Source organism: Sarcophilus harrisii, chromosome 2, assembly GCF_902635505.1.
Source record: "Sarcophilus harrisii chromosome 2, mSarHar1.11, whole genome shotgun sequence".
Lineage (NCBI taxonomy): Eukaryota > Metazoa > Chordata > Mammalia > Dasyuromorphia > Dasyuridae > Sarcophilus > Sarcophilus harrisii.
The window spans coordinates 634,902,073-634,926,294 of NC_045427.1; the positions used below are offsets into that span (position 1 = coordinate 634,902,073).

Below are 24,222 nucleotides of genomic sequence, written 5' to 3' on the forward strand. Positions count from 1 at the left end.
ATTGATTATAAGATGGAAGAGACCATATATTGCAGAAAAATTACAATATTTTACTTCATAGATTATAATGTCTCAGAGTACCGTTCAAATGACTATAGAGCTGGACTTGGAGTCAGAAAAACCTGAGTTCAACAGGGTTTTGCAAAGGTGAATGTTGAAAGCTATTTTTGCATGTATTTATATAAAAATAAAATAAAATAAAATGCAAGAAGACCTGAGTTCAACTTGCTATGTCATTCTGTGAAAGTCCTTTAATCTCTCCATTTCAGTTTCTTCATTTTAAAAATGAGGATAATAATGGGGACCTATTGCTTGTTGTGAATATTAAATGAGATTACATGTAAAGTCCTTTAAAAACCGTAAGATACTGTGTAAATTTTATTGTTATTGTCATTATTGTTTATTATTATTTTTATCATATGCTTTCCACTCAGAATTGGACCAGAAAGGCAACTTATAAGAGATCATTTAGTCCAGTTTGTTCATATGGAAACTTCTGTAAGTACTTAATGAGTCCCAGAGAGGCTTTGACTTGCTCATGGTCATATATATAGTTAGTGACAGAACTGAGATTAGCCCTTCAGGGCACCTGACTTCTACCCCAGTGTACTTTTCCATATACAATACTGTCTTTCCTAGTCTTTCATGAGAGAAGATTTTTACTCTTGGAATCCTGGGTGGGATAAATCTCCACAAATCACTACTTCAAAAGGACAAGCTGTAATGGGCACATTGTGTCCTACTTCTTGGTGCTGATATGAATAGATTTCACTTAGTGCAGCATTATGGAGTTCTTCAAATATACTCTCCAGTGGTTAAATGATGGGAAATGTGGACCAGGGTTATTGAATGTAATTTTAAAAAATAAGGCCAAAGTGTGAGTGGAAGAATGAAGAAAAAAAGCAGCAATCTGCTGAATATAAGAAACACATATAAAAATAAAGACATGTATGGAATGAAAATTTGCTGTCAGTTTAAATAGATATGAAAATTCACAATGCTAAGAGAAATAAATATGGAAACCGCTTTATAGTTAAAGGAATGACAGGCAACAAAACAATATTATTATTAAATATACATATACTAATTGGTATAACATCTAAATTAATAAAAGGTTACATGAATTGCAAAAAGATACAAATAGCATAATTGTAGGAGATTTTAATGATACTCTCTTAGAGCTAGATAAATCAACAGAAGATAAAGAACAAGGACAAGATAAAACTGAACAGTCTTTTGAAGAAATTTGATCTGAAAGACATGGAATTTGCTGAATAAAAGTCTTAAAGAATACATATAATTCTTACCACTACACTATACCTCTCTATAAAAACAGATTGTTCTAGGGCATAGAGAAATTATAAATAAATGTGAAAAAGAATATAAACTCCTTGAGAGTAGAGACTATTTCAATCTTTGTATCTCCAGATCAGTATCTTGCAGCGTACCTAGAATATAATAGTTGTTTAATAAAAGCTTGTATACTAGGAGAAAAGGATTAGAGGATTTAAAGTTAACCATGATTTAGCAGCTGAGAGATTATAAATGAGTGTTCTAGAATAACTCAGGAAATACCAAATATGTGAATGAGTTAAATCAAAGTGTCTGTCTCCCCATGAAATCCTGGCAAAAGAGTTCCCATAATCAGTATTTGCCAGCTTTTTATTCTTCCTTTTTTATGTGCAGATATGTTAGGGCTGCACACTAATTACACAATAAAGGAAAAAATGTATGGACTCCCCTCCAAATTGAGGAAAAGCTCTTGAAATCCAATTTTTTATTTTACTGAGTTTTTCTGAATTGAATGAATTACTGGAGAGGAAGGATGAGCTGTACAGAGAATTAAACAGAACAGTATTCTCTCCTGGATTCTCATTAGGAATTTTGCCATTTTAAAAATATTTTGTGTGAAACAAAAGCCCACTTTTTTTTAATATCAATATTCTTTCAATAAAATGAGCAATTTCAGAGGAAATCAGGCAAACCTTTATGAACTGATTCAAAACAAAATTAACTGAACTATGAGAATACTTTATTCAATGGCAACAACATTAAAAATCCTGGAAATCTGACCAACACAATGATAAACCACAATTCTAAAAGAATGAAGACGAATTATAGCACTCACCTTTGTGGCTTCAGAGGTGCCTATTGTGTGAATGTATTTTCCTGGAATATGTAAATATTAAGAGATAAATATTTGCTCAGTGGGAACAACAAAAAATGCTGATTACTTAGAAAATAAAAAAAAAAACAAACTAAAAAAAAAAACCCAATAACTCAGCAAAAGTGTTCACCATCATCACAATTGGCCATGACTTTGAGTCTTGATTATCCTGATCTCAAAGAGCCCAAGTAGTGCATAATGCAATGGAATGGATGAATAGGTTTTAAGCCATTACCAGTGCAATGGAAGCTGGGTAAAAGATGTCATTGGATAGAAATAGGATCTGTAATGTAGGTGATCAGGTCCTGTGCTAAAACAAAGGACAACCTCAGGACAGCCTGCATGCTTCTTTGGTATCCATGCAATGTCAAGAGCCTTGGAGGACTCCCCCAATTTTGAGTGGGTTCCCCATGGAAGATTTCTAGGAGGACGTGTCCAAGATTCAGGAATGATGACCAAGTAGTAGGGGTGGATTGTGATTGGCAGTACAGAGCCAATAGAATGTTGAAGCATGGATTCCCGAGATTTTCAGTGACCAATGGCAGGTCAGTAAATCCTCTTCCTCTCTTGGGGACCCTGATTGGCTGCTACTTAAAATCCAATGAAATATAATTTATATACTGATGGAATCTGGAGCGCTGGAGTTAGCATATCACTTTCACCTTTCATTCCTCTTACATATCAAATAGTAGCTCCCTTCTAATCGACTGTTCCAGAACTTCCAGCTTACTGGCTTGTTGCGAACACGACAGCCCCCATCCAAAGTTCACCTCAGGCCTTGGGTCACTTGCTCATCAAGGGAAAGCCCAGCTTGCTGGCTTTGCATGTTTTCCACTGGCATATTGCTTTAAGAGTGCCCAACCCCCAAAGCAGCGGCCACTGTGTCCTGTCAGTCATCCTGAAATACACTAGGGTGCTTGTCAGACTGTTTGCCTACACATACATCACAAGCCAAATTCGGAGCCCATCCGTGGGGCCGAACTTCCAAACATAAGCGATTGCTTGGGCAGCCGGCTTAGGAGCTGTCGGTGGCCAAGTAAGTGTTTGTGTCCTGGGGTCCGGTTGGTGAGTGATGGCTGGGCTGATCACTTTTTTTGGAAGTCTAACTTGGAAAACACAATTTTTGTCTCCTGCCAAGTGAACTCTCATCATTGTAGCTTGTCTCTGAGGGGCACCTTTTGATATAAAGTTCTGAGGAGAAATAAAGGGAAGTGCATCTGTCAGGTAGCGTGCAGAGTTGGCCGGTGTTTTAGGGTGATCCCTCCGGGAGAGACAGAATGCCAGTCTTGTCATCATGGGATGCTGTGAGCCTCTCTGTGTCATTTCTGCTGAAGTGGGCACATTTGGAAGCAGTTCCAATGTGAAAGTTCTTTAGGAGAGATTTCTTTGAAGTGCTGGAGGGAAATAATAATAATAATTAATAATAATGATAATGGTACAGCTAGATTATATTAATATAATGCTTCCAAGTTTCAAAGCACTTTGTGTGCATTATCTCATTCATCCAAACTATAGTAGCTGAACAATAGCATAGTTGAAACATTTCCACTGTGGATCCGAAGTATAATAATTTGAGTAGGTGTGGTTCTGGGAAATTGTCTACTCAATCTTGATAATGTACATAAGATACTTGGCAAATCTGAAAGTTCTTTATGTGTCAACTATCATTACATCCCTTCGTAATGCAATCTATGCATCAAGATTCTATTACAGAATTCTAAAGTTAAAATTAAATGTAAATTTTTTAAAAGAATTTTTCCCCTTTATGTTTTTTAATCAGGCAATGCTTCTTGGCAAGAATGCAAAAAGGAAAAGTGAAAGAAGTCAGTGAATTCAATGCTTGCATTTTCAATCATAGTTTGAAGATAGTTCCCAGGCAACCAAGAGTTATAAGTTTCCCGTTGTTCCAGTTACCCTTAAGTTGCTTCTTTAAAAAAGAGGAACTCTTAAAGGGACTACAATTTTTGGAAACCAGTACAGTGCCATGTAAATTTTGCTGTATACTTGCAATTCCTAGATGCACAGTGGAATAGTGGATAGAAGCTGGGATTAGAATTGGGAAAACCTGGATTTGAGTCTTCTTTGGGGTATGTTAGCTGTGAAATCCTGGGCAAATCATTTTACTTTTTAGTGCATAAAGTGTCTAAAATCTAGATAATTTACTGGAACTTCTCTAAGTCCTAATTCATAGAGGAGATGCAATCTTGGTTGGTGGAGGGACTTCCCCAAGTAGCCTAAATCACAGATCCTTTTTGCAGTTACACAAAAGAAATTCTCTCTGTCACATTCAAATTATTTGGATGTCATTTTCAGTAAGTATGGCTAATCCTTGCATCAGTTATAAAGAGAATGATCTTTTATTGTTTGTCCATTGACTATTTTCATAGGATCATAAACTTGAGAGTCAATAAAATAATGAAATCTCCTTATTTTGCAAAGGAGAAAATTCGAGTTTAGAGAAGTGAACCAATTTGTACAAGGTCGCCCAGGTAAGTGGCAAGGAGAGTTTCTTTCTCTGTGGAATGGGCTTTCTGGGGAGCCAGTGAGTTTCTTGTCACCGGAGGTCTCCAAGAAAAGGCTAGATGACAACTTGTTGGGAGTGGTGGTGGGGCTAAAGAGATTCTTTAACAGGCATGTATTGAACTACTTGGTTTCTAATCTCACTTTCATCTCAGATTCTGTGATTCTGAGACTGGATTCTTCAATGGATGAAAATATTTTATTAGTGTTTAATTGATTACAGAACCAGGGTTGGAAAAAGTTCCCTCCAAAGTACAGGGTTTCAAATCATAGCTTCTGACTTTCAATCCAATGCTTCTTTTATGACATCATGCTATCAAGTGATGCTTATAAGACAGCTACCTTCCACCTTGTATTATAGCATATTCTTGGCCACCCAAGTTGACCACCACCAACCCAAGGTGAAGATTATATTGAGGAAGAAGTTCAAGGTTGACACTTTGTGATTTTAGAACAACAAACCATAGATTTTTAGAGAAAAAAGGGCCTTGTGATCATTTGTTCAAAGTCTCTCATTTTGTCCAAGAGAAAACTGAAGACTACAGAGGGAAGGTACAGTTATTCCTTCCACATCTCAACTTTCCTTTTCCCATCTCAGTTTAGATATAACGTGGGTCAGCATATAAAATTAAATGAGAATTTTTTGGCAATTTTTCAGAAGTTGCAAATGATACTAAGCAATCAGATGACATAGAAAAATTTAGAAACAGAAATACATAAACTATATGTATAGTTTTGTATAATAAAACTTCTTAAACTTTTTCTACTTGTGACCCCTTTTCACCTTTTACACAACCCTGGGTACACAGGCATATAAAAGATATACAAATCCAATAATTTACTGATAATAAATCATGATTTAACACCCCCCTCCCAATTCAGTTATGTTACTCCATAAACCCACAGTTTTAGAAGCTTTATTGTCTAATATCACCCTGGATTTTATGATAAGGTGCTGTAAACATCTCACAAAAGAAAAAGAAAACCAAACAGATTTCTCTGGAACAAAAGGAGGGCCAAAAAGTTTTACATAATTTTCCAGATTGTAGGACCATCATGCCCTAACCCTATTATTCAAAGTCCCTTGGAGATTTAGTAAATAGCTAAATTCAGAGTTTAAATAAACCCAGTTCTACTGTCTCCAAATTGAGGACTTTCTTTTGCTATACCAAGGTGATTGAAGGAGCTGGGATGTTAACCTGGAGAAGAGAGGACTTTGTGGTGTTGTAATAGCTGTGTTCAAGTGTTTGAAGGGTTATCACCTGGAAGAAGGATTAGATTTGTTGGCTTTGGTCCCTGAGGGAAGAACTAGGATTAGGGGATGTTGTTCTTTGTTCTCTAAGAGGACCATAATATCAGGGAGGGGATGCCATGACATGCTAGTGAATTGGATTTGAGGATGGAGAGCTATGCAAGGTTACTAGCCTCATGGGAGTAGCAAAGAGACATAATCAGGCTTGAGGGAAGAAGTAATTTCCTAAGATGGAGAGTTTACGCATCTGTGGAATGGATTTTCTGGGGAGCTAGTGAGTTCCCCATCACTGGAGATCTCCAAGAAAAGGATAGATGACCACTTGTTGGGAGGGATATGGAAGCAAGCACGTGTTGAACTATTTGACTTCTGAGCTCTCTTCCACCTTAGATTCTGTGATTCTGAGAATGTATTCTTCAACAGCTGAAATATATTTAATTACTGTCTAATTGATTAAGAACCAGGGTGGGAAAAATTCCCTCCAAAGTACGGAGGAATGTTCTGGCCTATCTCTCTAATAGCTGATTTGTGAAAGGAGTCAGTCTATGGTTGAAGGAAGAGAGAGAATCTAGGGGGAAAGAGAAAATCTAGGAGAGAGAGAATCTAGAGGGAAAGAGAATAGGAAACTGAAGTTCCCATACAGTTTCTCCATGACAACAATTTATGTGATTACTTTGAGAGCATAGAGGGAATCTTTTTAAGGATATCTCTCTTCTCTTTGCTCAGATAAGCAGAGCGTTCAGTAGTTTATAATGTCTTTGTCAACTGGCCAGAGACAAATCTAGAGAAGCAAATGTCTGGCTTGGTGGTTGATGGGTAATTTACTCTTATGAGATCTTTTTTACTCACTACCTTAGGCAGTATCAAACTTACAGAAAATCTGGTGGTTTGATCTGCCTGACCATACTATGGAGTAACTCCATTGGCCCATTAGGGTTATCCCCCTATGGAAACCACTGTCATGATGCTCTTAATGAGACAGATGTTGTCTCTGATATAATGCATTAGGATGCCATTGTTCTCTAGCTGGAGGGCACAATGGAAGATTCTTTGAGATTCTTTGCTGAGATCAGATAAAATGGGCTTTCTTGTGTAGTGAGACTATCTCATTGCCTGTTCTGTCAGTTTGTCCCATTTAATTCTTCAGCATTTCTAAGAGTCTAGAAACTCAGTTTTTTTAATCCATAAAATCAGGATAATAACACCAGTAGTAGTAGCAATAATAACAGATACCTTTTATGTAGTGTTTCTAGAATTATAAAATGCTTTACGTTATTTCATGTGAGACAACAGACTTGTGAGATGAGCAATTATTGTTATTGTTGTTATCATACCATTGTACAGATGGAGAAACTAAGGCTTAGGAAAGCTTGTCAAGGATTATGGAACTAGGAAGTTTCTGTACCTCAGATTTTGAACTCAGGTCTTGATTCCTAGTTCATGGCTCACAGGGTTGTTTTTAAAAAAAGTTGTTTTTAACTTTAAGTGCTCCATCAATAGGTTGTTTTTATTGTTAATATGATGATGATTTTGCATATTCAGAATTTTAATATCCATTTACATGGACGGTACTAAGTGTTGTAGATTTAATGACAAAAACCCTTGCTTTCAAGGGGATCATGTTGCACTCATTGCTTGGAATAATGGAACAGGTGCTGCAGTCAGAGTCAGGGCACTTGAGTTCAATACTTTGCTATGGCATGTAGTCTCTGTGTGACTCCAGATGAATTATAACTGATCTCTGCCACAAATTCCTGATCAGTAAATGGGCCTAATGCTATTACCTACTTGACACAGTTGAGAAATGTACTAGTTAAAGCAACAGATAGATGATGCATTGATAGAGGGCTGGACTTGGTATCAGGAAAATCTGAATTCAAATCTAGCCTGAGATTTTAGTAATTGTGTGTGGGCAAGTCACTAAACTTTTCTGTGCCTCAGTTTCCTCATTTGTAAAGTGGGACTAACAGTACCTCCTTTCCAGGTTTGTTATTTGGGTCAAATGACATAATACTTGTAAAACTCCTTGCAAACCTTACTCTATACATGTTAGTTGTTGTTACTATTAGCATTATTATTATCATTACTAAAGATCAAAGAACTACACGAGTGTGAATTATTAATATTATTACCAGGGTAGAGATATTACATCTACACAAACAAATAAAGACACAGGTAATCTGAGAAGGGAGAGAGTATTAGCAACTGAGAGAATGGGGAAAGACTTCTTGAAAGAGATGGCAATTATTTAGTCTTAGAAGCAGATAGATTCTAAGCATAAGAAGACAATGTATTCCAGGCATGGGAATAGTCAAAGCAAAAAATACAGAGAAATGAGAGATGGAGCCATGAATCCAAGTACAAAAATCTATCTAATTGAGCTGGGATGTAGAATATACAAGAAAGCATCATGAGAAATAAATCAGAAAAGAGATATAGGAACCAGATTAGATGTCAGGCTGTGGAATTCCTAGAGGCAATGGAGAACCACTGAGGATTTTTGAATAAACTAATGGTGGAGTTAGAATTTTAAATTTTAGCAATATCAGTTTGACAGCTATCTTGAGGATGGATTGAACAGGAAAGAACCTGGAGTTAAAGAAAGCAATTAGGAGATTATTTCAAAGTGATGAGAGCCTGAGCCAAGATGGTGACCACACAAGTACCATTTTATGGTACTTTTTATCTGGAGCACTTTATGTCTATAATCTTATTTGCTCCTAGAAACAATCCTGTGAAGTAGGGATCCTTATCATGATCATTTAAGGGTTGAGGAAGCTGAGACTCAAAGCATAAGTTTTTTTTTTTTTTTTTTGGTCTGAGATTATATATCCAGCTCTCAAGTTTCTATAGGGTGAGGGGCAAAGAGTGTTCTGTTCCATGTCTCTCCCTGTCTCCAGTCCATTTTTCTGTGTTCACTAGGCCTTGCTGACCCTCCATGGGAAGGTGAACTTGATATAAGATTTAAATGTAATTGTGCTCCCATATTTTAGTTATATGGGCTTAAGCTGAATCCATGGAGCTTTATTACTTCTGCAATTTTTGTTTAGATGATGGGAAAAGGTTTAATATTGCATAACATGGCTAGAATCATCAGCAGGTGCAGGGGCATAGCCCTTTGTTTTTTTATAATTGATAGCCAAAGCACTTTTATAGAACATTTTTCTTCTTAATTAAATTTGGTTTTGGCCTTGTTTCAAGACCCATAGAATTCATCAGATATGCATGCATATAAACAAGCATATATATTCTGGAGGATTTAATTTAGTCTCTTTAAATTAAATAATACCTATTTATGATTCCTTTGCAAGATTATAATTTAAGTGTATATATAAATATATGTATGTGTGTATGCGTGTGTGTGTATGTGTATGTTTGTGTGTCATTCTAGGAAGCTTTTGTGTTTGAATTCCAACATATTTAAAATTTTCCATTTTCATTCTGCTAAAATCGAACACAATATTCTTCACTTGGAGTTCTATGAGTGGCAAACAAATTAGCTTTTGAAGATTCAGAAACACAGTAAATTGATCCGGGATACTTCCACCAGCTGTGTACCCCTTGCGTGTAGCTGTGACCCCTGGTGTTTGTTCTTTATTTAGAATTCTGATGTTGTTCTGAAAGAATTCAGGAGCTTTCATAAGATTTCTATGGATTAGCAAGGTGGCTATTATTACTGTCTAGCATGATCTGTAAAGAAAGAGTCCATCAATGGGAATATGTATGTTGAGGAAGAATAACTGAGGTTTTGACGACAATATATTAATTGTGGTGAATTGCTAAAAAAAAGTGTGCTGAATTTAGTCAGATAATCTTGGACTGAATCCCAACTCTCTCTGTGTAGCTGTAGACTAGTCACTTAACCTTTATGAATCTCAATTTTTTCATCTGCAAAATAAATATGACAATAGTACCTACCTTATGGAGTTGTTTTTAGGATCAAATAAGACTGTGTACCCAAAATATCTAGACTGAAAAATGAAACATCAAACTAGAAAATTTCAAAACTAGGTCTAATTGTAGGAGCTTATGTTCTGAAATCTAATTTTAAGGTCCTAAGCTACAGAAGTAAAACTGCTGAGAGATGAAAGCATGGGTAGATTGATGATTCACAGAAAAGTTATTCTCCTTTGGTTGATTCATTCATTCATCCAATAAATATTTTTACTAAGAATTTGCTATGATTCAAGAATTGTGTTATGTGCTAGAGATACAAAGAAACACAAAGGTACCATGACTGGAAATGCAAACCTATACCATACAGTCATTATGTAGAATTTGCTCTTAGGAGGAAATAAGATTTCTTTGAACTGGTGGGACAAGGCTCAAAATTAAAATATGGTATAGAATGGCTTCTCTTCTTCATAAGAAATGAGAGTATTATAGCACTGAATGTTAAAATATAAACTTGTACCTAGATCCTTCATATTGAGCATGGAAAGTTGTATAAAATACTTGGATACTGAAAAAAAAGAGAAGTAGAAATGACATTCTTTGAGGAGCATACTATAGACTATCTAGCTGGAAGGAGAATATAGATAATACTTTCCTAATACTGATTACAAAAGTAATACAGAGACATGATATAAATAATGGTAGAAAACTTCTGTGCACATCATGGCATAGTTGGTAGCCTTCCATGAATACCACAAATTATTATACTGGTTAGGGTAAGAAGGTCCTCAATGGACTCAGTATATCTGAATATAACAGATCACAGGTAAAAGTTTAGTTGTATGACTAGAAAAAGTGAATGGTTATTGGTGAGCAAATATGGAAGCCAAGAAAATGGTCAGAGTCAAGTAACAAATCCATAGACCTGTTGAGTATAGGAGGCAATAAGGAATCAGTAGAGTCAAAAGGCAGGCAAGTCTGAGAGGCCCAAAGGGATGTCAGCAAAATATATACACGAGAAAGATCAGAGGAATAGTTTGAGGTTAACGAAGAATTTATAGTTTGAAAACTTGTTAAGCTGAATGCTCAGTAGATTTTTAAAACAGGAAGTGTTGGGCTTCCCCATCCTGGATTTTGTCTTTCAGATGAACCACTACTAAGGATAACTTTGGCACCCCGTCTTTTGATGGGGTAACAACCATGTCAAAGTGGCAAAAGATACCACTAGTTGCTTAATTATTTGATACAAGACTTATTGTGTTAAACTCTCATGTTGGATAATCTATTGATTTCCACAGGCAACAATTTCGTATTTTACAAGGTGTAATGGAGGTGAAAAGGAGAACTTCCATTCTGGATTTGATTTTGAAAAATGAGTCAATGTGTGGTGTTGAAATTATGAACCCTAAGAGTTATCAGGGCGTTTGAAATTGTCATGAAATTGGGATTCTGGGCATAATTCTATCAGTCATATTTTATCTTGTATCTCTTGTAGTCTTTTAAAGCTGAAAGTGATTTGAGATGTTATCTGGAATAGTTCCCCCCCCCCATTTTATGTGAAGAAACTGGTGAATGACATACTGAAAAACATAAACCAGATGGGAACTCAATCCAGGTCCTCACACTTCCAACCTAATACTTTCCCTTCCATGTTACCTTAGAATATCATCAACTAGAAGAAAGGATTATTATATTTTTAAAGATGGAGAATTGCTAACTATGGGGATATGACCCAATGGCCAGGTGGAGAGAGGGCTTAATGGATATCTCTTAAAAATAGAATTCACATCTTATGGCGAATAATTCCAGTGAAAAATAATTCTAGGGGCATCTAATGAAAACAACATAGTCATACAGGGAAGTCTTTGGTTGATTGTGAGTTTAAATATATACATATAGAGGCAGCTAGGTGGTGCAGTGGATAGAGCACCAGCTCTGAAGTCAGGAGGACCTGAGTTCAAATCTGCCCTCAGACACTAAACACTTCCTAGCTGTGTGACCCTGGGCAGTCATTTAACCCCAACTGCCTCAGCAGTTATATATACGCACACAAAAGATGAAAGGGAAGGGAAACATGCTGAGGACAAATACAAATGTAATTTCTCTACCATATTCCGTTATTTATTTAAATTATAGATTTAAAACTGGAGGAATTCTTGAAACCATCTACCCAACCTTTCCCAGTTTTTTTAATGTAGAAAGTGAGTTTTAAAGAGATTAAATGATGAGTACAGGATGATATGAGTAATAAGTAATAGATCCTGGATTTGAATACAGGTCCTTTAATTTCAGTGTTCTTTCCAAGTATGATTTCCTTTCTCATTATATCATGTATATGAGTTTGCCAGATGTTGAACTTAATATGTTTTAGTTTATAATGTTCTGCCATTTGCAGTCCATTGCCACCTGGATCTCATTTTATTTGCAACCAGTGTTGATGAACAAAACAAAAAAAATTAACTCACAATTGGTTTTAGGTTCTGAACTGCTTCTAAATGGTCTTTCTGGTTATGACACTTTTGATTTTTAAAAATTGGTTTAGACTAATTTCCACTGATATAAACTAGTTATGACCAGTTCCATTTAAGGCAATATAGTTGTGACCAGTTCAGATTAGTTCTAGTTTGAACCAGTTTCGCAAGTGGTTCTAACTGATTTCAACCAGATTTGAGAGAGAAAAACATAATTTATTCAAAGTCTAATTGTCTTGTGGAACATAGGTCCTTCAAGGTCATCTCTGCTTTCTGCTTTGTGGGTATTTGCTATGGGACATTTCACTTCCAAACAGTTCCTTTCATTGGATGCGAATTAATGGACCAGGAAAAGCCATGGTGACTTTAGTCAACCTCTGATTCTTGACAGGAAAGCCTTCATTTCCAGAGGCAAAGTCTCTGTAAAAATGCTGAGTGATTTTCTTTCCTTTTAATTGTCCATTCTTCTTAGTTCCACATTCCTGGAGATCAATGGGCTCTTGCAGACCTATTTTAAAATTTTTTATTGAAAATCTGTTTTCCTCTAAGATATAAGTATCTACATGGATCTACTGGAAGTACAGAGTGTCACCCTACTTCCTTTATACGCTTATAGAACTTTAAAATGTCTTTTACTTACTGGCCCTGTGATCACAGGACAAATAAGCCTTGGCTCAGTTTAATTGTCAAAATCTACCACTAGGAAGGTTGATAGTAAATATCTATCTATCTATCTATATGTATATATCCATTTGGTGTGTGCATATGAATGTGTGGATGTATTCTGAGGTTACAATTTCAGAGATTATTTTATTACGTAGGTTATTGTTTCTTGGCCAGTCCAAAGAAGAAAGGTTGCTATGGGGGTTCCAAGTATTTTTAGAATTTATTAAAGTCATTTGATGCTTCAGTCTGATGGAGAAGTTATCCTGAGTTCTTGAAGACAGTTTTAGGGAAGAACAAGTATAGATGATACTACTAAACTAGAAGGGGTTTGAGTTTGGATGACTGTTGGATTTCTGCTACCCAGAGACTAGTTTAAGTCTCAAAAGAGCTGGCCAGGGGCCGATGAACTTGTCTGTGATAACCCTTCTTTAAATGATAACCCAAGGTATAAAGAGGGCATGACTTTTGGAGGGTGTATGTACAACGCTAAGATCCTAGATTCGTGGAGGATGGGAACACAATTGAGAATTAGTTGAAAAGAGTAAAGATGAATAATAGAATCATTAGGATTTTGTTAACACAAGAAATATTTCTGGGAGCTGTCTTAATTCTATAAACAAGGGATAGTAGTTTAGTCATAATAATTTGGACTTTAAAAAGTTTTATTGATAACTTTTAAAAATGTGTTCTATTTTCCCCAATTACATGTTTATCAATAACTTGAAAAATACCAATCATTTATTGCCATATGGCCAGTCCCAATCCCAAAAGTATCTTATGCGAGACAGCAGACAAAATAGAATGTTGGAGTGAGAGTCAGGAAGAATTCAAATCCCATCTTTGACACTTACTGGCTATGTGATTATGGGCAAGTAAACCAGCATTTATTAAGCACCTACTCGATGTTAGCTACTGTGATAAGCCCTAGGGATATAAAGAAAGGCAAAACCAGTCCCTGTTCTCAGGAAGTTCATAGACTAATGGGGGAGATAACATGAAAAACAACTCTGTATAAACAAGTTATGAATATGAATATGTATATCTATATATTTATGTAAATATATATGATTTGGAGATAATCTCAGAAGGAAGGCATAAGGGGGATTAGGAAGGCTTTTTGTGGAAGGTGGGAATTTAGTTGAGATTCGAAGGAAGTGAGGGAAGGCAGAGGCAGAGATGAGGAGAGAGAGAATTCCCAGTCTTTTGACAGTCAGTGAAAACTCATAGAATGAGGAGATAGATACACACACAGAGGGGCTAGTGTCCTTGGATCATAGTGTGCGGAGGACAGTAAGGTTGAAAAGGTAGGAGGGGACCAAATAATGGAAGGCTTTAAAAATTAAAGAGTTTTATATCAAATACTGGAGGTGAAAGTGATAGAGATCTCCTGTTTTTTGTGTTTTTGGGGGCTTTTTTTTTTTTTTTTGGCAGAGGGGACCTGAGCTTAAGTAAGATTAATTTGTTAGCTGAGTGAGGATAGGTTGGAAGAGGAGAGATATGAAGCAGAAAGCCAACCAGAAGACTAACACTAAGCTAGAATGAGCTTGTGAGGGCCTGCGCCAGGATAGTGACAGGGGGAGAGGAGAAAAGAAGTCATAGAATGTTATGAATTGATAGGACTCAGCAACAGATTGGATATGAGGCTATGAGAGTGAGGAGTTAAGGATGACACAATTAGGAGGATGGTATACCTTCAACAGTAACAGAGAAGTTAGCAAGATTGGGGTTTTTGGGGAAACCAACATGAATTTAATTTTATACGTGTTAAATTTGAGATATCTGTGATATATCCAAGTAGCCATTAGGAATATGAAGCTGGAGGTTAAGAGAGGTTAAGGCTGGATAAATAGATCAGAGGAGATCAACGTAGAGATAATAATTTAATCCATGGGAACTGGTGAGAGTCCTCAGGTTAAGTAGCATAGGAGGAGAAGAGAAGGCCCAGGAGAGAAAGTGGGAGACACCCATAGTGAGTGGGGATGATGTAGTTGAAGATCCAGCTAAGGAGACTGAGAAGTAATTAAAGAGGTAAAGCAGGAGAGAGCAGAATCACTTAATCCCTCTGAAACTTAATGTTCTTATCTCTGTAAAATGAAGGGGGTATTTTTCCATGCCCTATGAGGTGCTTCCTAGATCTAAATCTATGAGCCATCAATTTTCCTGCCAAGTCTTCTCCAAGAGAAACACCCCCAATTCCTTTTATGAGGCCTGAACTTGAACTTCTTTACTTCCTTAGTTGTTTTCCTTTGAACATTTTCTGGCTCATTAACATCCTTTAAAAAATGTAGCACCTGAAGCTGACTCTTCCAGATGTCATCTGATCATGGGAGAGTATTTGGGGATTCAGGGAAATCCATAAATATGTGTATTCACATACACACCCATTTGTACGTTATCTAGTATCCGTAATGAAGTTTGATTAGATCTGTTTTTTGATGCCATTTAGAAAATGAATACCATATATGATAATTTCTTAATCAGAGCATAGTTAGTTTTCTACCATAATCTTTGAGTTCACTCTAAAGTTTAAGGAGAGATATTTTCTTTAAGATGCCTTTCCTGGTCTCCCCACCATCTTTTTTGTCCCCCACCCCCTGCCAGTGAGCTTCTTATGGGATTAGTTTCCTTTTATACCATGTATCTCATACATGCAGTTCTTTAATATGCTGTCTTTCTTGTTAACATGAGCTTCTTGAAGGGGCACAACTTCCTTTTGACTTTCTTTGTATCCTCAGGGCCTAGTACAATGTCTGGCATATAATAAGCGCTCAATAAATGCTTGTAGACTGATTGCCTGCTTAAAGAGTCTACACTGTAAGGGTCTGTTCAAAGAATTGATATGAAAATTGCCAAAGAGAGGGTCCACCATATTGAAGGCAGAGTAAGAGACAGCCACAGAGAGGTCCCATGTTTTGGTAGTACTGTTGCACTGTGAGGAGATCTAGAAGAAAGTTCTCAACATAGAAAGAAGACTTTTTGTGGTGAATTTTCAGGAAGACTTAAGTTAAGAGGCTCTGTGATCTGTATCTTTGGAAGAAGTGCCCACATGGATGATTCATGAACTTAATGGAACAAGTTTATATGTTAGAGAAAATGAATGTTTCTCCTTGTCCAGGGGTATGGTGGAGCAAGTCCTAAGTGACACTGAGATCTGATTGTTAAATTTTCAGTGTGAACATTTATATTTTTGAAATTGGCAAATATCACAAATCAGGGGTTGATTTATTATTTTATTGATTGTCTAGACTTTGGAAAGCAATATAGTAAATGTTAATGTAGATTAAATTTAGAGATATGTCACACATATATTTCCCTTCCCAGACAACTAAGTGTATTTTTTTTTTTTTTTTTACCATTCACAGCATACCCCTGCTTGTTCCTAAAATAACTTAGGGTGGGGCTAAAATCATGGAATGCTCTGCCTCTTCTTTCTATTAGCAGGTACATATACACATTTGTTGAGTTGAATTGAGTTGAAAGGGTGGGGCTAATGGGAAAGGGGTACCACTGAGAAACTTGATCACCTCCATGATTCTGCCTAAGCTTGGCTCTGTCCTCCAGAAATTATTTTGACTCGCTTATAATTGTGTGTGCCTATTTTTGTCTTTATACACAGGCAGCATGTCAGCTGAGATGCCGATCCAACTGAAAATGAATCCCCAGGACCTCCAGATCCAGACACATACAGTGGAGAAGCTGTTAGAACCTCTCATAATCCAGGTAGGAAACGTATAAAAATCACAGGGCATGCTCACACCTAGGGAATGGAAAGAGAAGTGAACAAAGAAGGGTAAAAACATGACAGAATAAATTTTACTAATTTATGTATATGAATATAACATCTGAAATTGTCCTTTACCTTTAATAATGCTAGATTCTAAGGAATGCAATTTAATTTTAAATTATTTACTTTAATGGGTCTGTGATCTCATCATGTGGGTACATCTTGCTAAAGTTCAGAAAAGTGATATAAATTTCCTTATTTTCCTATACAACTCATGGCCATCAATATTCTGCAGAGGTTCCCCACAGGTCATTTTATGGGACCTTACTGGCGAAGAACATGGGCTGCCCATCTATTTTTCCTGGCCAGATCTGGAATTAGAACAGAACCACTGAAGTTCTACTCTGTGGGGTAATATGGCTTGGAGAAATTCCTCCCATGGGACTACAGAGTTTTCCTGGGGGAAAGAGCATTTCAGCCCCATTTGTGAAAATCAAAGCCATTACTCGTTCTCCAGAGTGCCTCCCCTCTGTCATGAGAGTCCCCAAGGAAGTCACAAAATTACAGAATTTCCCAGAAATACAGAATTCAGCAACCCTCTAGTTCATCCCATCCCAGGACAGAATATTCACTATGATATATCTGTCATCTAACTTCTGCTTGAACACTTCCCAGGACTCGGAACTCATTCCTTTTGAAGACAGTTCATTCCACTTTTGGACAGTTCTAATGTTAGGAAGACTTAAGAAAATTCAGTTTGCCTCTTTGCAACCCCCCTTCTCCATCTCCCACACTCTCCCCTTGTCACTGCTTTTAGTTCTGTCCTCTGCAGTCAAATGATGCAAGTAAGAATAAGGTCTAGTCCACATGACCACCCTTTATAACTAGTATTCCCCCTCCCCAGTCTTCTCCAGGCTAAATATCCCTAGTTGTTTTTAACAGATCATCATAGGATATGAACTTGAGACCCTTTATCATTCTACTCAAGACATTCCCTGCATTCCCACTAGAGTTGATAGGACTATAAACTCAATACTAGTTCTCTCTCCAATATTTGTTCTCTTCAACTCTCATTTCCATTTGACCCCCAGCAGCTCTTCTGTTGTAATGCTGAAAAAAGATTGCTGGATTTAGATGAGACAACCTGAGTTTCAATCGTGGAGCAACTCCTTTCAAGTCATTTCCATTCTCTGAATCTCAGTTTCTGAACGTGTAAGATGAAAGGGCTGAGTCAAATGCCTCCAAATCGATGGCGCTAGATCCCTTCTACTCACACTTCTTGCTTTGCCTGATGATTTCTGAATCCTAGCTCTCTATCAAAGACACCATACCTCTTGTCATTACCTTCAAGGCTGACCTTTCTTTCACATCTCAGGGTACATGAGTCCAGAAGGAGAAATTATTATACTCTTTGCTCCATATTGCCACTCTCAGACTCACCTGTCCCACTGCTCAGTAACTACTTTTACAGTGAGTGCCATCTCATCCAGATCTTTTGTGCTGTCATCACTAGGCCTTTAAATGGCTCCCTGTCCTCTTGAATAAATTTGATACCTGAATTAGACTCATCTTCTCCAACACCCGTTGAACACTTTGGTTTCCAAGTTCTTTGATCTCCTGAATGCCCACAACCTCTGTGTTCGGTCTATCTCAGCCTATACACGAGTAATAGTAGCTTCTACCCTTATCCTTTCCTGTTTGATCCTCCACCCCCATATTAACTTTCCCCATTTTCTGAAAAATTCAGTTATGACTTATTCTTGCTATATCCTACTTCCTTTGCAGATCATATATTTAAGCAAAATTTCTAAAAATTGAATCATAATACTGGAACATTAATTTTTCCTATCTTCTTTCAATGAGTTCATTCAAAGGGGATAATTACATCATAGATTTAGATCTGGAAGTGACCTTAATGGCCAGCACCCTGATCACAGGTAAGGCAATCAAGGTTCAGAAATGGCTCATAATTACACAGTTAGTAAGAGGGGGAATTGAATTCAAATCCAGAATTTATGACTTCAAATCTATTTTTTCTCACCCTAGCATGCTAATGGTGTATAACACATTATTATAATATCCATAAGGAGCTCTTTTGTTTCAAAGCACCTTGTGGTAAGTTCTTTTGTAAAAGTGAGAATTCTTAGCTAATATAAAACTTTAAATTGCCTATACTATATATCAAAATTTTGTATAATGGGGAGTCAATAACTGCATTTTCATTTTTCACAGACGTAGATATGTTATACTTGTTAAACACATCTTTTGTGTTATTGGACATGGAGTACTTATGCTTTCGATTGAAAACTGATAACGTCCTTGTGACAGCTTTCAAAATGGCAGCCCCTTTAAATTAGATGGAGAGGATGATGCTAATAACCTCTGACATTTCTAGACTTTTAAAGTTTGCGAAGAACTTTGTAGGTGTGATCTTTCTTGAGCCTCACGACAAAATGTGTGGATTCAGTTTTTATCATCAGGAGTAAATCAATTGAATTTGTTGAGTGTTGACTAGCAATATTATTACCCAGTAGAAATCTATTCACTGTAAAGAAAAAACACCACTCAAGCTCAAAAGCATGTGATCTGCTCATGATGGGTCATTTGGTACATCTTTGTACAGAAAGGCTGTAATCATATATAAATCTATGTAATGCAATTTTTGTCTCATGCCGGTGGTGATTTTTGAGCCCTGTGGGCCCTTGTACTACAGAGTATCTGGGGGGAAATGACTTCTGATTGAAAATGCTCAGCCTCAGGTCCTATATCAGCTTCATAAACTGGGAGGGAATTTTTGGCTTTCTAGAGATGAGACAAAGAGACAGAGGTAGAGAGAAAGGAAGAGATGGAGAGAGAGAGAAAGGAGGGAGAAAGAGAAAAAGGAAAGGAAGAAAGAGAAAGAGAAAAAGGAGAGAGGAATAGACACACGCACAAAGAGAGACAGAGAGAGAGACAGAGACAGGGAGACAGAGACAAAGGGAGAGAGAATGTGAGAGAGTTTAAGAGAGATGAGATGCAAGCACAGACTTTTAAGTGGTAGATAGTAGATCTTCTTGGAGCTGCAGACTTGGAGGAAAAGCTTATTATTCATTTAGTTGACAAAATGCTAGTCCCTCCTAATAGTCTTTTAAAAGTAATTTAAAAAAGATATTTAATATTAATTACCAACACAATCAAGTAGAGGCAATGTGATGCAGTGATTAAAGAACATGTAATCAGAAAGCTCTGGATTCAGACTCTCCCTTGGACATTGATGATCATGGCAAAGCCATTTAACCTCTAAGTGGAAGTTTTCAATATTACTTGCGTCAGTGGAGTCTCCCAACTCCCTCATCCCACCTCAGTAGACAATAGCAACACACACACATTCACCACCACTGCCACTACCGCCACCATCACCACCATTGCCACCACCACCACCACCATCACCACAACCCAATTATCTTGCTTTTCAACAGTTAGTTACTTAAATATAAATAGCACGTAAAATGTAATAGCTTTTCAGTCACTTAGTCTTCATGTGTGTTATTTGTTCATTTATTACTATTTACATTTCTTCTTCATTGTTAGTATGTGCTCTTTTCTAATTCTACTCATTTTGTTTTGCATCATTTTGTGAAAATCTTTCCATATTTCTTCATATTTTTATACTTGTTTATCTTAATTGCATCCCAGTTTTGCACTTTGTTCCATTACTTTCCCACACATTATTTAACCATTCTCCTTATTTTTAGCCTTAGTTTCTATTTTTTCTTTTTGCAACCATAAATAAGTCTGGCATAAAATTAAACCTTTGAAGACATAGACGTTCTTTCTTCACAGATGCATGATATGTACATTCAAGGAATATAGTCCTAAAAAAATTACTTGATGATATATGATGATCTTTGTAAACTTTGCTGGTGTTCTATCAGGTTGTCTTACAAAGAGATTTGATGAGTTTTCAGTTCAACCAGCAATGAGTGTGTCTGTTTCTCCACAACTTTGCCAGCATTGAAATTTTCCTTCAACTTATTTTTTCAACTTGATGAGTGTGAGGTTATATTTCAAAGTTGTTCAAATGTGTATTTCTTTGGTTATTAGTGAGGCTGAACACTTTTCCCAAGTGATTATTCCCAATTGATTACTTCTTTAGCACAGTAGAATTTATAATTTTATCTGTGTGGCTATTCCCCCTCACTCAAGCAGATAATTACCTTTCTATAACTTGGCAGGCTGTTTTCAAGAGTTGCTATGACCAAAAAAAAAAAAAAAAAAAAAAAAAAAAAAATTCATCAGCCTGCAGCTGAACTGGTGATGAGCCTCTGTATCCTTACCTAGTTTGATCCTCAGAGAATAAATAGTCAGTCCAAATATGAATCTTGACTTGAAGATTTTCTAGCTTGTAGAACTATCTAGAGATTGGTTGTGCTCCATTAGGACAAGAAATTTGATAGATCTGACTCATCCAAATCAATTTACAGAATTTGATATTGGGCGGTTCTTTATGTTTATATCTATAATTGAAGTTTGCATCAGTTCCCCCCCCCCCCCTTTTTTTTCTTTTTTGCTGAGGCAATTGGGTTTAAATGACTTTCCCAGGGTCCCACACCCAGGAAGTTTTAAAGTGCCTGAGGTCAAATTTGAACTCAGATCCTCCTGACTTCAGGAATGGTGCTTTATCCACTGCGCCACCTAGCTGCCCTGCATCAGCTACTTTTTGAGACTGTCCTGGGTTTATGCATTTGGTACTTTAATGAAGAATCTTTAACTACTTAAGGAATTTACTAGAGCCACTACAGTGGCTCAGCCAGTGCAGTACATAGAGACACAATGTCACTTGTGCTCTGGAAATTGTTTCTCTAAGCAACTTCTTCAGTCATATATCTAGACAGCAAAATGGATAAAGTTCTGTAGCTAATATCAGGAAGGCCTGAATCCAAATCCAGCCTGAGACATTTATTATCTGTGTGATCTCAGACAGATTGCTTAAAATAATGATAGTAATTTAGCTTACCTTTCAGGGCTATTGTGATGATCAAATGAGATGGTATTAAAAAAACAATTTAGAAAACCTTAAAGCACTATATAAAAGTTTTTGGTGTTGCTACCACTGTCACCACCATCACTACCACCACTACTATCACTACTATAACTGTTCTACTCTTACTTTATCACTACTACTACTACTACTACTACTAGTTATCACTATTACAATTACTACTAACATTGCTGTCACCACCACCACTACCACCACTACTAAAACTACTACAACTACTTCTACTATTACTATGGTTATCATTGCTACTACTACTACTACTACTATTATTACTATTATAGCTGCTGCTGCTACTATTACTACTACAAATAATCTTGTTTCATTAAATACTATGGTAAGTTAGGTACAATAAACTTAGTTTGCAACATATTTAAGAGAAAAGTCCTTTTTGTAACACTGATATTTATTTTCACTTTGAGATTAACAAAGTATCTCTTCCACTTTCTCTCATTTAATCCATGTGCCTACTCTGTGAAGTAGATACTGTGTGTATTATTATCTTCATTTTATAAAGAAGCAACCTCGGTAAGGTTGTGACTTTCACAGTGCCATACAGCTAATAAGTATCAGGAGCAAGATTTAAACCCATTTCTTTAACGCCCACCTCAGCTCCCGTTCCCCTATACTGCCTTGAATATAACTTAACTGGAATCAAACTGATAATTTTTAATGTCAGCCCTCTAAACAGGTAGATGACATAGTGGATGGAGTCTCAGATCTGAGCTCAAATCTTTTCTCAGATATTAGCTGTGTGGTCCCCAGCAAATCATTTAAAACCAGTTGCCTCCCCAATAAAATGGGGATAATAATTCCCCCTACCTCATGGAGTTGTTGTTAGGAACAAATGAGATAACACACATAAAGTACTTTGCAAACATTAAAACACTATGTAAATTTCAGCTATCGCTATTGTTAGGATATACCAGTCTGAAGAGTTGTGAGCCAGTTCCTGTTACAGGGTCATCTTTTCATAAATATTTGTTTCCCTAACCTCCAGCTAACACATTTTAAAACAGATTTTCTAAATCATTAGAAAGCTGGCCTCTGGATGATAGGAAAAGTAGGCCGAATCTCTGGGAGTAGTTAAACTAGATTTTTTTTGTGTGACATTGGCATCAGATTAGGAAGGGAGAATTTTAGGTGACCCTAGGCAAGTTATAACCTCTCCACCATGCCAGCCTGGTGCTATATCATCCCATCCTGTGATCCAGCATGGCATCTGGTAATGTCCACTGCTCTTTCCCTTGACTCCAAGATAGCACGGGCACTTCAATGATACAATATTCTCCAGCTGCTGCTAGGCTTAAGGAAGACAGAAGGTTATTGACTGCTGTTCATTTTCATAGGTTGCCAAATTTTAGAATGAGAAGATACTTTAGTTTAAGGTCATCTTCTTTGCTGTTATATAGAGATAATTGTGTCTTTGCTAGAGTTAGTAGTGGTTTGCCCTACTTGCCACCCCCCCCACATACAACATTTATCTCTGACTGTGGCACCTTTGAACTGACTTTTGCTGATTCCTAGAATGCTCTCCCTGCTGGGGCAGCTTTAACATTAAAGACAAACCAGACATATTTATTGAACCTCATTGTGTATAACAATATCTATTAAATAAAAAATTTTTTAGTTGCATAAACAAATTTGGACATCTCTTCTTGATCACAGTTTTATGAAGTCTTCCCTTGTATAAATGAACAAGTTTTAAAATCTAGAGTTTATTATTTTTATAATCATCTGATTCATGAGTTTGGTGCTGGGATTTTTTTTTACAATTATCCTTTAGATCACATATGACTATCAGCACAATGCTGCCCTTAGTCACATTGAAAACACAAGACTGGCAATGCCAGGGAATTATTGGGCGATGTCAGAGCCTGTATTGAAAAAAGTTCTCTTATTATTGCCCTCTCAAGTGATCCATAAGCCATTTTCCAGGAACCTTCTCATGCCAAATGTGTCCAGATATTAATTTTCCCTTAATGTATTAGAATGGGAATGAGTTGGGTGGATCAATTGTTATATATGCTGTTTTCATAGAATATAACTTCTGGGACAGAGACTGCTATGTAGTTGTTCCTGTACCTCACACAGTGTCTGGTAGATAGTAAGTGTTTAATAAATATTTATTGATTGAAATCCTACTTCATAGGATCAATCAATAAGCATTTATTAAGTACTTATTTGCCAAGCACTGTGGATGCAATTTATAGAAAGAATGAAACAGTCAAGGAGTCTACATTCTAATGGGGGAAGAAAAGTGCATATATAAGGATATAGAGACTATGTTCAGAACTGGAAAAGACCTTAGAAAGCAAAGAGGCTACTTCTCTCATTTTTTAGATGTGGGAATGGAAGACAGAGAGACTTGCCCAGGATCATACAGCTAATAAATATCTGAGGAAAGATTTGAACCCAGGTTGTACTGATTCTATTATATCACATTGACTCTTTACTTACATGTATACATGTTGTCTTCCCTGATAAGCTCCT

The 24,222-nt window shown here is 36.7% G+C and overlaps 1 protein-coding gene across 3 annotated transcripts in view; it reads left to right on the forward strand.

Moving 5' to 3' along the window:
* Positions 1-24,222, forward strand: part of CTNNA3 (catenin alpha 3) — a 1,956,715-nt gene that overhangs the window by 26,254 nt on the left and 1,906,239 nt on the right. Inside the window, exons 1-2 of one of the 3 annotated variants that reach the window (XM_031949477.1) lie at positions 3,080-3,203; positions 16,587-16,690. In XM_031949477.1, the coding sequence (XP_031805337.1) occupies positions 16,592-16,690 (99 nt within the window). In that variant the 5' untranslated portion in view covers positions 3,080-3,203; positions 16,587-16,591. Of the gene's footprint in view, positions 1-3,079; positions 3,204-16,586; positions 16,691-24,222 lie in introns of those variants that run through there. The other 2 variants (XM_031949474.1, XM_031949475.1) reach the window with 2 other exon arrangements.